Source organism: Eurypyga helias, unplaced genomic scaffold (genome assembly GCF_000690775.1).
Source record: "Eurypyga helias isolate BGI_N326 unplaced genomic scaffold, ASM69077v1 scaffold17529, whole genome shotgun sequence".
In the NCBI taxonomy this organism is placed as follows: Eukaryota; Metazoa; Chordata; class Aves; order Eurypygiformes; family Eurypygidae; genus Eurypyga; species Eurypyga helias.
In genome coordinates, this window is record NW_010270432.1 from 23,570 (window position 1) to 38,233 (window position 14,664).

General features: G+C 43.4%; 1 protein-coding gene across 1 annotated transcript; it reads right to left on the reverse strand.

Annotated features, from left to right (window-relative positions):
- Nucleotides 1–4,101: 4,101 nt before the first annotated feature.
- ELOVL5 (ELOVL fatty acid elongase 5) lies at nucleotides 4,102–12,728 on the reverse strand. Its single transcript, XM_010158449.1, has 5 exons — nucleotides 12,623–12,728; nucleotides 11,432–11,603; nucleotides 9,790–9,914; nucleotides 7,831–7,965; nucleotides 4,102–6,027 (listed from the first exon to the last, which is right to left on the reverse strand). The coding sequence occupies exons 1-5, from the start codon at nucleotides 12,626–12,628 to the stop codon at nucleotides 5,896–5,898; spliced, it is 570 nt and encodes a 189-aa protein (XP_010156751.1). The 5' UTR covers nucleotides 12,629–12,728; the 3' UTR covers nucleotides 4,102–5,895.
- Between the last annotated feature and the right edge of the window lie 1,936 nt (nucleotides 12,729–14,664).

Consider the following 14,664-nt stretch of genomic DNA (forward strand, 5'->3'; position numbering starts at 1 on the left):
AGCACCTTCTCCATACCTCCTTCTTCCAAGGATCATCCCCTCTACCTCCTCCCTGCTCCAAGTGGTGTGTGGGGAGGTTGTGGTAAGTCCAGAACAGCTCCTCTCTGCTGCTCCTTCCTCCTCGTGCTCCAACATCAGTCCTTCCAATTCTGCATTCCCTAAGGATCAGCTTGCTCCAGCGTGGGCTCTCCACAAGCTGCAGTTCCTTCAGGGAATGTCCACTTGCTCCACCATGCGGTCCTTCCATGGGCTGCAGCATGGATATCTGCTCTGGTGTGGTCCTTCCATGGACTGCAGCGTGGATATCTGCTCTGGTGTGGTCCTTCCATGGGCTGCAGGGGAATCTGCTCCAGCACCTGGAGCACCTCCTTCCTCTCTCCCCTTAGTGTCTGCAGGGTTGTTTCTCACACTTTTGTCCTCACTCCCCTCTCTGCTGGGCACTGTTTTGCCCTTCTTTAAATATACTCTCCTAGAGGAACCAGCAGCTGCTTTTTGCTAGAACGCAGGGTGGGACACCAGGGAGTCCCATCCCCTGGTCCTACAAACTTCAGAAGTGGCCAGTGCCCTGTCTTCAAGCAATCCCCCAGACCTCCGTGCTACTCTCATGGGAAAACCGCTCCAGAGCCATGTTCCACTAAGGAAGGCCCTCTTCCAATTTCTAGCCAAAGTTTACTCTTGACTAGCTTATACCCATTTGTGTCAACATAATTAAAATCGCTTGTTTTCCTTCATGCTGTCTACTGTCACAATGCCTGTGTTAGCTGTGATTACACTCCCTCTCAACCTTGGTCTAGCTATACACCTGTTTAGCAAGACTTCTCTACTTCTCTGACCATCCTAGTAACTCTGCATAGCTCATCTTTTACAATCAGTTTTCTTGAGAGCAGGTGAACACAGCGGGGGGAAAAACATGTGTTCATCAAAAGGAAGTCCCACCAGAGCATCAGCTGCACCTTCCTGCTCTAGCACATTCTTCTTTCTACTAAAACCAGACTGATTAGCAAATAAGATTTTTTCCCCCTCTCTCTTTTCATAGTTGCAGCTCTTAATTTATTGAACAGATGATTCACAGACATCTTCTCCCCTCTTCAGTCATTTCCAACTACAACTCCCATGGAAACAGCTGAAATTCTGAAACTGGTCCCTAAGTGGAATTTACACTAATCCCATCTCTCTCACTCCAGCCATCAAGGTCACTTGGTTGTTGCTGCGGAATGTGTAATCTTCCTTGGCACTGACAGCGCTTCCTCATGTTGTCATCTGCAAACATCACTGCAAATATCCCTACTTTTTATACCCAGGTCATTACTAAAACCATGATTAATGGGCTCCATTCAGACTGAAAGCATTGGGACAAACCATCTTCTCATCAGCTTGACCCCTGCTTGTCCATAGATCCTGTTCCTGGTCACCACACCCTCTAGATTAGGCAATCATTTCAGAGGTGAAAAAATAGTACCTATTCCAGGTGGATGAAGACGTATTTCCTTTCTCTACACAGTGTTTTTTGTTAAACAATATGGGTAGGTCAGGTGTGATCACTTCCAGAAAAGCTGTGTTATGTTTTCTCACATTTTTTGTTTACTTCCTTGTCCTCAACCATTCTTCCTACTAATTCTGAGACCTTTCATCATACTGAAATCAGACTGTCAAGCCTACTAGTTACCAGGTACCTTTTTACATCCTTCGTGTAGAAAATACAGCATCTACATTATATACCCTTGAAACACAAGACATGTAACTCTTTTTCCTCCTTCTTCACCTCCCAGCTTGACTGACTTGAGCAAAACAGACTTACTTTTTTTTAACGTGGCCTTTGTTACTCATTTTCCACCTTTTTGTTTGAGATGATTTTAGCACCTTTGACTTAAAATATAGTGCCTCTGCTGCTGTCAAGTCATGGGAGCCCCTGAGGACTCTAACGCCCCTAAACTGAGAAACATCTTGTTTTGTTATCCATCTACTTAAATTAAACATACTGAAATGGAAAATCAAACTCACGTTTGTTTTTTAAACCAGTTCTTGCAACATCCTGATGATTACAGCTAGTCACCTTTGTTGGTTCAGTCATTCTTGGCAAGAGGATGACAGTGACACCAACACGACTCTCAGCAGCGTTTCTCTAACACAAGATCTCTATCCATATTTTCATCACGCCCTGCACTGCTTCAAGGGGATTTCCAGCAGAACCCACACTATCAAAGCAATTTGGCTTCTGATTGTATTTATAATTTTCTTCAAAGTCTAGCTTACTTTTACATCTCTTTTTTGAATAATGCATACCTTTTAACAACACACCTTGAAGTCTCATAAAACACCCACACATGTCTATCAATTTATGCTGCCAAATATCAAAAGTAGAGGCAACCTCCAGAACAGCTCTCCATTAGTTTTGGGCGTTTCTTTGCCCCAACTTTGGTGGCACAAGTCCTGTCAGAAGCCCCAGCACTTGCTTAATATCTGCCTTGCATTATGTAAAATACACAACCAACCACAAGGATTTCACAGATTTCCAGAATCGATTCTCTGATTTTCCACTACCTTCTCCCAACAGGAATCCCAGAGCCTGAGTGTCCCCAGCCCCATGGGTGGTGGCTCGCACGTCCATCAGACAGCACTTGCGTCTTCACACCAGGACTTCCCTAAGAAGTTAATATTCTGGGCATTTGAGCCTGCCTATCCCCCGCACGGTTCAACGCAAGTATTCACCTCCCCCTCTGTCACTCAGGCTGTAAGGCCCGAGTACAGGGATGGATCTGGTCAGCTCATGAGCCATGCAAGACCTTAATGTAAAAGTCTGAAGCTTGGTCATTCACTCTTTGCCAACAGGTACCGAAATGGTTTCATTCCTCTCAGCCAACTTTACATGAAACCTCTCCACCCCACGGGCAGCAGTCAGCCTTTTTTCTTCTCTCCAGCCTTCACAGCTCAAAAAGTCCTTTCGTAGGACTCTTTTATAGTCCCAAGCACCAATCATCAGTTCTATCTATTAGGAACACTGCAGGTGACTGGGGAACTGAGGCAATGCAAAGGCTGTTACTTGCCCTAGGTTGCGTAAGCCAAGCCAGGTAGGCAGATCCAAGGCTCCTGCCTTGTTCCGTCAACTCTCAGACACTTTTCAGTCGCTGCTGAGACTGTAGAACTAGAGTACCCAGGAGCCACAGTCCTCTACCCACACTACCGATGCCGTACATCTTCCCAAGACCGCATCTCCAGCCAGGTTTGGACAAAGTCACTGGGTCTATGTGGTGGCAAGCCATGACAATTCGTCACCGTGTGCCACTGCCCTTGAAGGCTACGTTTGGAGGGCAGCAGCTCAGTCTCCGCCGGCTCACCGGGGAAGGCCAGGTTGGTGCTGTGGCTTCTGCCTTCAAGGTACTCCCTGTAGGTTTGGTTTATCATCCAAAGAACTGAACCCTGCTTAGGAAAACGATTTCAAAGTTGCATTTGCATGTGCAGGAAACTGTGCAACCACCTCAAGCATGTGGAGCTCCCTCCCAGAGGAGACCAGCACAGCATGAAACCTCTGAGCCTTTCACACAAGTCCATCTCCCTGGCCTAGGTTTCTTGTTTTAAGAGCCTGCGAGTGAGAAGACAGACGGCTCCATAAGTAGTTCCGTCTTCACTAGGTCCATCACCAAGCTATCTGGGCTTATTGCAACACACGAATTAAACAGATCAGAGAGGGCTCAGAAATGATCACTGAAGGACAAGGGGAGCTATAAGGAAATGGCAAAACTACTCCCATTCTGGAGAGAGGTACTATTCCCATTTATAGATGGGATATCAGAGGCAGAAAGTCTCTCTCGGCCATGTTACGCTTTGCTCTTGGCACTCATCGTCTCGGAGCCATTTGGGCTGCTCTGCATTCAGTGAGTCAGTAATCCCAGCGGGAGGTTTAATCCATCAAGGATTTCTACAGCCAGGCAATGGAACAGCGTTCAGCCAAAGGTTTCTGTGAGGAATTTGTCACCAATACCAAATCTCTGCTACGCTAAATTTCTCCGAGTATCTGAAGCTGTCCTTCCCACCACAACGGCTCCTCCTTGGCCTGACACAGGATGGGGCCATGCGTTAAATCTGTACAAACCCACCAGAATGCAGGCAGAGATCATCAAAAGTGTTTTAATGATTAAACCATGTCAAACATTAACAATGTGGGTATATTCAGATGAGCCAAGGGTTTATTTCTAGCACATTTAGACAGCCTATTTTGAACATTATAGCTGCTGTACTGAGCTATGTAAAGACTCTGCAAACCAGTACCTAGAAATGAAGACACGCACAAGCTTTGATAATGTAAACATAACAGACACTGTCTCCTTCAAATCAAGGAATGAAAACCCACAAGGCTAGTAGGAGAACTTATTAATTCCCTAAGAGATGTGCAAAAAGTTTTAAAAAGATTTAATTAAAAAAAAAAAGTAACATGTCAAAACTGGCATTTATATAAATATCAAAACCCAAACAGTTAAACTCGAGCAATGACCAGCGGAGTGTCTTGCACAACTGAGTTTTTCAGAGCTTAGTGAATAAAATACTCATAAGCCAAACTCCACCACGGCAGACTCCAGAATTCCAGCAACAGGTAGTGGCTTTGCAACGGACTCCTCATGTGTGCAAGGCAAGATTTTACAAGGAGCAACTTTAACAAGCACTCAAACCAAATCCTCAGATAACAATCCAAAACGTTACCGATGATACACACAAACTCACATTACAGAAACAGACATTTCCAGCACATTTCAGTAACATTTAAAAAACTTTAGGTATGACTTATGACTGCTTCATTTTGCTTGTTTGGGAAAAAAAACCACATTTGTGTTAGGCATGTTTTAAATAAGAACATATGCTGCTGCATGAAGAACAGTACAGATACCAACTTAAATACAGACAATTCTGTCAGAAAAGCATCTTTCTGTCTTCTTTTTTTAAATACACTTCCGGACAAGTCACAGGCTTAAACAGTAGCTCCCAAAATGTGGATATGGCTATGGTAATAATACTTGAAATTCTGCCAGTTTCCATATTAAAAACCACTCTTCATTTAGCATTATTCTCAGAAATAAGGAAAAAAGAAAAAAAAAATAGAAAAGATGGGTCCACCCTGTATATACTCCAAACCTAGAGACAATATTTAAGTCTTACTGGACTGTGTAAGCGCCAATTAATTGTACATTAGTGACATACTTCAAATAAAAAAATAAGATCTATTAAAAAGGTAAAATAACTTTTCCATCTGGTTCGTGACTGTTTAGTCAGTTAAAGCCAAATATACAAAACTAAACCCGCCATTTCCGATTCCACTGTATCGCGTAAGAGATACGTAACACCGTGTATCACACACAGGACAGTAAAATGATCAATGGATTCTTCTAAATGACTTCTTCATAAAAAGTCAGTCAACGGAAAAGTTGAAACATAACCCAATTTTTAAACCAGTAATAAGCTTTGGGCCCTGCTTTTTAATTTAAGGCATGTGTGTTTATCTACTGAAACCAGCATCGTACAAATTACCTCTACAATCACATGCATGATCTACAGTAAAAAAAATGGAGGTTTAGATTACAGTGTTTTCAAATTGTGACTCATAATTCAGCACCTATCTTATTGACTAGTAAGGCAACAGCAGTGTCAGATACTACGATAATACTCCCTCCCACAGTCTATAGCGGGGTCAGTGACAGCCCAGAATTATTTTAAAACTTCAACCTACTTTTATGTTCTGTATACAGTTTCTAGGGTGTTTGCACTGGTTAAGTCCTACATAAATCACACTATTCTAGGCAGGAATAGTTACAGTAGCCATTAGAGTATTAGTGCACAACTCTTATTGTGCTTACAATCAGATGATTTCGTTGTTGGGGTTATCAAAATGGTTTTTCAGTTTGGTCTTCAATCCTTCCTTTGTTTCCTTTGTTTCACATTGTTCTCAAGGGAAGAAAAGCTGTTTGTGTACCCATTCACAGTGGCCGTAGAGCCGTTCAGATACTCTTTCCTCCTCGAGGATGCCTTCTTGTTGTAAGTCTAGAATGTACGGAAAGACACATGGTTTTGCTGAGACACAACTAACGTCTTCCTCACAGTAACTTAAGAAACTCCAAAGTAAACTTGCATCCATCATTTTTGAAGACGCCGGTGGCAGTGTCTAACAAGCTCTACCGTTTTTTATTTATGCCTTTCATTTGCCACAGCAAGAGAATTAGCTCACTGTGAAAGAAAAGGGCTCGGTCGTAAGACAGCAGCATTGGTAGTGTTACGTTAACAGTAAATCAGAAACAAGGGAAGCGATTTTATGAGCAGACTATGGCAGAAAAATATACTCAAAGTGACCAGTGAGGAAGGAGGTTTGAAGCACTGCAGGTGACTATCTGAAACAAAGCCAGAAGTGGATAACAAAGAACAGTGAGGGACGTTCACAGACAGAAATGGGAAAGGAATTTGCACTGGCCAACAGGGGAAGCAAAAGCTAACAGGATCAGGAAGGTTCAGGACACCAAGAAAAACACCAACTTACAGACAGTGAAAAAATATACATGAGTTAGTCAAAGGGGCTCAGTCGCCTGAAAAGAGTGCATTTCCCAAAATGTGTGTGTGTGTGTGAAAGAAAGTTGAATGGTTACAAGTTTAAAATGTGGGTAAAATTGAGGAAGAATGTCAAGCAATATTTGGAATATGCTATCATGTTTAATTAGCACATTCATATGTAGCAAGTGGTATAAACCACAGGACTGATTTTAAGAAGTACTGGAAGATACTTCAGATCCAGTACCTGAAGGGGGCCTACAAGGAAGCTGGGGCCTACAAGGAACCTGGTAAAAAAAAGTCTTTTTACAAGGGCCTGTAGTGACAGGACAAGGGGAAATGGGGTTAAATTGAAAGTGGGGAGGTTTAGATTAGATATCAGGAAGAAATTCTTCCCGGAGAGGGTGGTGAGGCACTGGAAGAGGTTGCCCAGAGAAGCTGTGGATGCCCCATCCCTGGAAGTGTTCAAGGCCAGGCTGGATGAGGCTTTGAGCAACCTGGTCTAGTGGAAGGTGTCCCTGCCCATGGCAGGGGCTGTGGAACTAGATGGTCTTTAAGGTCCCTTCCAACCCAAACCATTCTGTGATTCCATGATTCTAAGATCAGAAAGGGAAGCCTGCTATGTTTCTCTCCATAAATCACTCCTACCAGACCCAAAATGCTCCACTCTTTCAAGAGACATTTAAAATACAGAACAGAGTTTGCTCGTTTGGGGGCAGCAGGCTGAGTTGGTTTGATTTTCTGAAGATGGGTACATCTTTACCCAGAGCCCAATTATGAACTCCTCAGAACAGCACATACCACATCTGGATCTGTTCTGACACGAAATCAATTTTGTAGAAGCACAACTCAAACCCCTAATTTTCCATATGGAAATACAAACAAATGCCTGCAAAGGCGAGTCAAACCCAGATTTCTCTGTGTTTGGGAAGTTTCCCTGGATATAAACCAAGAATTTCCCCTTGTAATGAACAATTCCTTCAGGTGCTTCACAGGATCACAGGCTGCTGTTTTGTTTCAGACTGGAAAGCTGTTTCTTACATAAAGCTCTTCCTCTCCCTTATCCGCAGTTAAAACTGCATTAGTAAAATGCCTTTTTGAGCCACTCTGCTTACTGAAATTACTAATTGTTCTGAATTATGGATACAAAACATTGGAAGATTTGAAACTGGAGGGCAGACCAACAAGTACAGTGCCTTAACAATGTATGTGTGTTACCGGAAGATAGCACAAGGATATTCCAAGCATATCTTTCTGTAAACAGCTTTCCAATGAGATACAGAAGTCGATCAATATTACTTTTACCTGAATATAGAAATTTGTGAAGAGGATAATCAAAGAAATCATATAAGAAATCTGGAAATACAGCCACCCCTGAGGAAACGCACATGGCCAAACAACACCACAGCTGGTCTGGAAGATTGTCAGGACAAACTGAGTCTGAGGAGAAAGAAAAAGAGAGAAATGGAGCCCATCAATGCAAAACGAAAAAAGCCATTAGTGACCAAAATCTCATTAGTTATTTCAAAACAAGTAAAAAAAAATGTCATACTGCGTGTCCAACAAGTTTATCTTCTCTGTCTTACAAACAGTGTAAACCTGAGTCAGCAGACATTCTGATTTTAAGTGGTTTTATTTGATTAATGTTGTTCCATTTTAGAGCATCAGAGTAACTTGTGCAGAATTGATTTATAAATATTCTGAGGAATAAAGACCACCTTCTTCCTAGTAAGAGTTCATTGGGGTTTGACTCTACCATCCTAACAGAGAAGGTCTGCATCTCACTGCTTCAACTGCAAAAGAGTGGGGGGTCACTGGGTCTACAGACAGATCCTCTCCCCACAGAGAGGGACTGCCTGACATATGGCTTCAGTGTAAGAATTTTTGGGGTAAAGGCTGCAGGGAAGCTGGGGAGGCAGGGAGGAGGACCGGGTTTTAATTATCTTCTATTATCTCTTTTGGAAAAACAGAGTTTGGGCTTAAGCACTGCAGAGGGCCTTAGGCAAAATTCATCCTTACACGAAGGCTACCAGATTAGGGAATGTTTATTTAAAAAGGGAAAGGCTGTTGTGCTCTGCTCTGCTATTTTGCTGCCCTAACAGCTACGCATGCAGAGCAGGCAGGGAAGTGAAAGCAGCTATGACAATAGCCAGGGGAGCAACCGAAGCACCCAGACACTTGCACTCTGTAGCACTCAAACAACCAGGCTGAAGAATAGAGCTTAAATCTGGAAGGGAAAAAAAAAAAACCCAACAAAACAACAAATTACAAAGCAACCCCCAAAACAATGATCCCCACTGCTACAATACTTAGCCATTTTTCAGGAAGGAAGGGTGTTAAAACAATAAAATATTTTGAGAGTCAACACTCTGAATTGCTGGGCAGCAAATGTTATTAACCATCACCAGCAAATGTTATTAAACCTACCCACATTCTGAGAGGGTGCTAAGGTGGGGGGGGGGGTTGGAAGATAACAAAACAGTCTGTCTCTAGGCTTCAGTTTCCCCACCTATGAAGTGGGGTTAGACAGAACACCCATGCACGTTTCCTTGTGGTGCTCTGACGTTATATACACTGAAACCCAGTCCTCGTGCAGTATCACTACAGCATGTGCCAAAATGCTTAGTTCTGTTGCTTTTTTCACCTCCAGTACACAGCATTCGGGCTCCATCACTGTACACACAGGAAACAATACAAATGGATGCAAGGAGTCCGACACAGAACTACAAGAGAAAAAAATCTGCCCATTTAAAGTGCAGGAGGAGACCAGAAATATTGAACAGTTTTTAATAAACCATTTGCAACTGCATGTGAAAGTGAGACAGAAAAGCCATTGTCCCGCAGGACTAGAATGAAGGGCCTTGTTAGCTGCGGATTGCACTTGGCTTCTGGTCTGTCATCCCAACATCAGCCTGAGCATCCGAGCACAGAAAAGAACTTGGAAGAAGAAAAGCTTCTCCCTGCCTAGTGAGTCCCAGAAAACCCAGCGCTGCAACGCTCAAATACATCTAGCCACACAACACGGGGAGGTGGAGAAAGACCCCACTGATCTCAGGACTGATTTGTGTACACCATCAGCCTCCAGCTCCCCATCGTCCTGAAAACAGAGCAAACGGAGGTGCAGAAGCTGGATTTCTAAGGTGACTTGAAGATGTAGAAGGTACCGGCCTTCATTTTCCCTTCTCCTACCTCCTGCCAAAACGTTCTGTCTCGGGGATCACTAATACAAGAGCCTGCTGAAGCACTGAAGAGCTCGTCACTCACCAGCTGCCCCTGAGTGATGTACTTCTTCCACCACAGATAAGGACGCATTGCTGGAACAGCAGACAATCCGTAGTAGGAGTACATGAGGACATGGATAAAGCTGTTCAGTGTGGCACCAAAGTAAGCTAAAAAAAGGGCGAAGGAAAAAGAAAGTACACCGTATTACTCGGAACACGCTGTTTCAACCTACAAGTTCAAAATGTTGCTATTTAAAATACGATTTTTCTTAGAAGAAAGGCAAGAGACGGGTTTTTTTTTCCCCCTCTGCTGTTTTTTCTCTGCTCACCCAACGGAGTGGCTGAGCTGTTCTGCAGCTGTGCAGTTTATACCAGCCTTCTGGTTTTGTTTTCTCCATTTATTCTTTTTCACATCTACATTCTGGCTTCTCAAGGGAACTGAGGAAGCTGATAAAAAGGAGGCATGTAAACATGCCCAACAATCGATAGCTTCCCCCATCTAATTTTAGGTTTATTTCACTTCCTTCCAGGTAGGAGCCTATTTTGTCATTTATAACCAAAAGGAACAGATTTCTTCAGAAACTGCAAGCTAGCTGTCTACTTGTCCTTGTTTACAGCACCTTTAGTCGTTAAAGAAACTCTCGGCTTAACACCAAACTGCATAGTGCTGTGATGACCAAGCAGAACATATCCTAATTCCTTGGAAAGGAAGAAGAAAAACACATCACTAGAAATAGCACAAAAGTATTTTCCAGACCACACAAACACAAGATAGACTCCAAGTATCTGCACTTTCGACTGCTGTGTATAAACAGGGATTGACTTCCCGGGAGGAGAACGTGGTTCCAGATACACACTTTTTATAAGTTCAGCATTACTCACTGTTGTGCTGACAACATGAAACAAATATGAGTTTCTATGTTGTTTGGCTCAGAAAGCAGACTCCCGAGCAACCCAGCCTCTCGGTAGTTCTCATCCACTGGATTTGAAAAGGTTCCTTTAGGATGAGCGTTCGACAAAGGCAGCCTCTACAAGCTGCACATCTGAACCACAGCTCAGCCACGCTAATGCAGTTAGGAAAGTAGATGCCAGCTAACAGCTACGAAATTAAAGAATCAAAGCAAGATAGCCAGAGGTTAGCAGGATTTACACAAGAGAGACATGGAAATCTTCCACTTCAGATGTAGTCTGTCAAGTTCATTAGCGCTCAGAGGACAAGATTTTAATTGAAATCATTTGTTATGGCTACTGGTATAATGAGATTAAATTAAGAAAGTAACATCTCAAGTGAACTTGACAGATACAAGGACAAGAGCTGCTATTAGCCATCTTGCAGCTGAAACAAGCTTCTGGTCCTGTCTTGGAACAGAGTACGGTTTCATTACAGGGACTGCAATCACCACCAAAAAAAAGAGTAAACAAGGTTGATGGGTATCAGACCTGGACTACTGCAGCTGAAAAACAATGCCACACTGCCAGGCAAATTCTGCAAACCACACCAGCATGCCTCTTCTAGAGGCTCTGCAGGCAGCTTAATCCTGCAACAGCTGCAATTCAGCAAAACAGCTTAATATGGGACAGAACAAATCCTGCAGCTGAAGGTACCAGAGATGTTTGGTTGCACCCAAAGAAAACCAAAGCGAGGCCCTTGTTGCAAATGTTCCCCATCATAACCCAGTACTTACAGTGACCACAAGGCACCCAGTTCATAACAAACCACCAGATGTTCAGCATCGTTGCATGGTGGTAGACGTGCAGAACAGTGATCTGATGATTATTTTTCCGCAAAATGAAAAAGAAGGTATCCATGAACTCAATGAGTTTGGAGAAATAGTACCACCAGAGGACACGTATGATCTAGAAAGCAGGAAACAAGTTTTAGAAGCATTGCATTGTGGTGGTTTTCAACCCTTTTCCTCTCTAAGTAATTAAAATCCAGATGTTGTCCTCGGTTACTGGGATTGAAGACACTGTGGGACTTTCTGTAATGCTTCAGCCTCAGGTCTCACCATAGGAGATTTAGGTACAAACCCATAGCTACAGCTGAAAACAGGTACTGACAAGTTTTTACTGAAAACAGTACTGACAAGTACTGTTTTATGAGGCTATTGCTGCGCACCCGCGGTGCCCTGGGAGAAACAAGAGAATATTTAACCAGAGTTGGTCCTGCAATGCTCTCTGTGAAGGAGAGATCAGAACAGGATGAAATCATCACATCTCAGAAAGAGGAGGAGAGTCACAACACACAGTAGTTGGATAGAGCCTGAAGACTGAGTCCTTGTTTTCTGACCTGTGAACATTTGAACATTTGCAGATCATAGAATCATAGAATTGTTCTGGTTGGAAAAAACCTTTAGGATCATTGAGTCCAACCGTCAACCTAGCACTGCCAAGTCTACCCTAAACAATGTCCCTAAGCACCACATCAACTCCACATAAACACCTCCAGGGATGGTGACTCAACCACTTCCCTGTGCAGCCCATTCCAATGTCTGACAACTCTTTCCGTGAAGAAATTTTTCCTAATATCCAATCTGAACCTCCCTTGGCCATTTCCCCTTGTCCTATCACTTGGCACTTGGGAACAGAGACCAACACCCACCTCTCTGCAGCCTCCTGTCAGGCAGTTGCAGAGGGCGATAAGGTCTCCCCTCAGCCTCCTCTTCTCCAGGATAATCGCTCACCAAAATACCAACCATCAATATATTGTAGAGTAACTATTATGTTTGACAAGGCATTGTCCATTCTATTGTAAAAGGAGGGAAAAATAGCATATAATTTTAATAAAATCCACATAATCAATACTGTTCTGCTCTCCACTTACACACAAGCAGACAATTTGAAATGTTTCTAACTGTAAGTCTCGAACACGTTACCTTCATATCAGCTTCTCCTCCACTGTGCGTATCCTGACAGAAGAAATTGTATCCTCCTTCCCATACTCCCGTCACCAGCTGAGAAGATCAAAGAATAAAGTGTCAGATGGGGAGAGGGCTGCACCCCATCGCACATGCAAACCTCGACAGCGGCTCTGCCGGGACATCAGGTGTCAAAGGACTCAGTGTGGCACTGGGCTGAATTAAAGCTCCAGGCAGTGATCGAGTCACTGAGGGTGACTGAACAAGTGATTTCAATTGGGTTGTACCAGAATAAAACCAGGAGGTAGCATCTTATCCCCACTTGTCCCACATAGCACGTGTGTTTTGCACATATTCCAGACACACTCGTAAGAAACGTCCTTGCTTCTTGGCTGATGATCTCATTGTTGGAGAAAGTAAATGACCAAAGTAAAGTAAATATATTTTTCTTCTGATTATTTCTGGAAAGAAAAGGTTGTATTTTTAAGAAATTAAAACACAGAGATCTGACTACATTTTTTTCAACCGTGTAACAGAGGAAATCTTCAGCTTTGCTGTCCTTAACAGCTAACAACTGATGTTTTACCACACTGCCATTCTTCAAGATCTGTTTAAATAATTCACTCATCCCGAGCACATTACATCCTTCCCAGTACAAGTGACTTCCTCTGCAGGATATGCCATTGCCTGCCTGACTTCCTGGCATAACAAGTAACACCTCAAACGTGACGGAATTACTTGGAAGAGTAACGACCAGCTATTAGTCATGAGAGGATGATGGGGAGCCTGTTGCCAAGGGGCTGGCTGAAACCTCTGGAGAAGCAAGAGGCAAGCTAGATTGTCCACGTCCCACCCTTCTGTGGGTGGGAGATGGAGGGGCAGGTTGAGGGTTGGACAGGAGGAGGGAGCAGGTGCAAGGACAGGAGCAAGTCCCCCTTTAGTACTGCAACAGAAGGGATCGCTGGATGTTGTTTATAAAGATGGTTTTCCTCTTGGGAATAGCACGAGGAGAGGAGTACCAAATTTAGAGGACTCCCAAGTGAAAACAAAAGGATTGTTAGGTATCACAAAAATCATTTTAAAGTCAGAGGCAGACATCCTGCACAAGAAAGTTGTCTGGACTTACCTACTGTCATGCAGAATTTAAAAAAAAAGCTTTGCAAAGCCATGGTGGAAAACTCTTTGTACCACAAGTCATTTAAACTGCCACTTGATTAAGGGAGTACAGTAACGGGTATGATTAAATGCTGCTCAGAACTGTGAATGGGGAGCTAATTCTGAAAGGTACAATAAAGATTATCACTTAAATGACCTTTTCCTAATGCTATTTCTTTCATGCCTCGCTCTCCCCCTAAATTAGCTTTTAAAATACCTAGTCAGCCTAGGTCATTATTTTTGACCCTCTGAGATAGAATTATTGCCGCTATTTAGGAAAAATTTTTTTAAAAAGACATCTAGTTATAACATATAGACCTGGAATTATCTCATGTATTAGACAGAAATCAGTATCACCCTGCCACAGCGAGAGCAGGCAGCCGTGCGCATCAACAGCAGGCCCGAGCAATTACTCTATCCAAGCAGCAAAGGGAAGGCAGCACGGCTGTACAAAGCACACCAGTTTAAAAGGGGTAGCCTGCTAAAGGACCAGCTACGTCCCTCTGCTGGTTTTAGTCAGGAAAGAGTTAACTTTCTTCGCAGTGGCTGGTATGAAGTCATGTTCCTGGATTTACCCTGAGAAAGTACTGATGAGGCGTCTTTTTAGCTGGTGCTGGGCAGTGTCTGCACCAAATTCAAGGTCTTTCTCAGCTTCTGATACCACAGCTGCGTTCTCAGCTTTCTCACTACAGGCAGTGTGGGGGGACACCCAGTTCAGATGGGTCACCCAAACTGACCGAAGGGGTATTTCATTCCATTCACGTCATGCTCAGTACGTAAGCTGGGGGTGGGCTCGGGTTTATGTACTGAGTTAGCTCTTTTTGCTAACTCTTCTGTCAACTCCTTAACTCCTTTGCTAACCCTTTTGCTAACTCCTTTGCCGGCTCGTTCATCAGTGAGTTGGT

What these genes read in the sequence shown, in the direction of transcription:
- ELOVL5 (XM_010158449.1), bottom strand. An exon ending in ACATCACTCAGGGGCAGCTG is followed by an intron (nt 7,966 to 9,789) that starts GTGAGTGACGAG and finishes CTTTCTCCTCAG; the next exon opens with ACTCAGTTTGTCCTGACAAT. An exon ending in TCACAAATTTCTATATTCAG is followed by an intron (nt 6,028 to 7,830) that starts GTAAAAGTAATA and finishes CGTACATTCTAG; the next exon opens with ACTTACAACAAGAAGGCATC.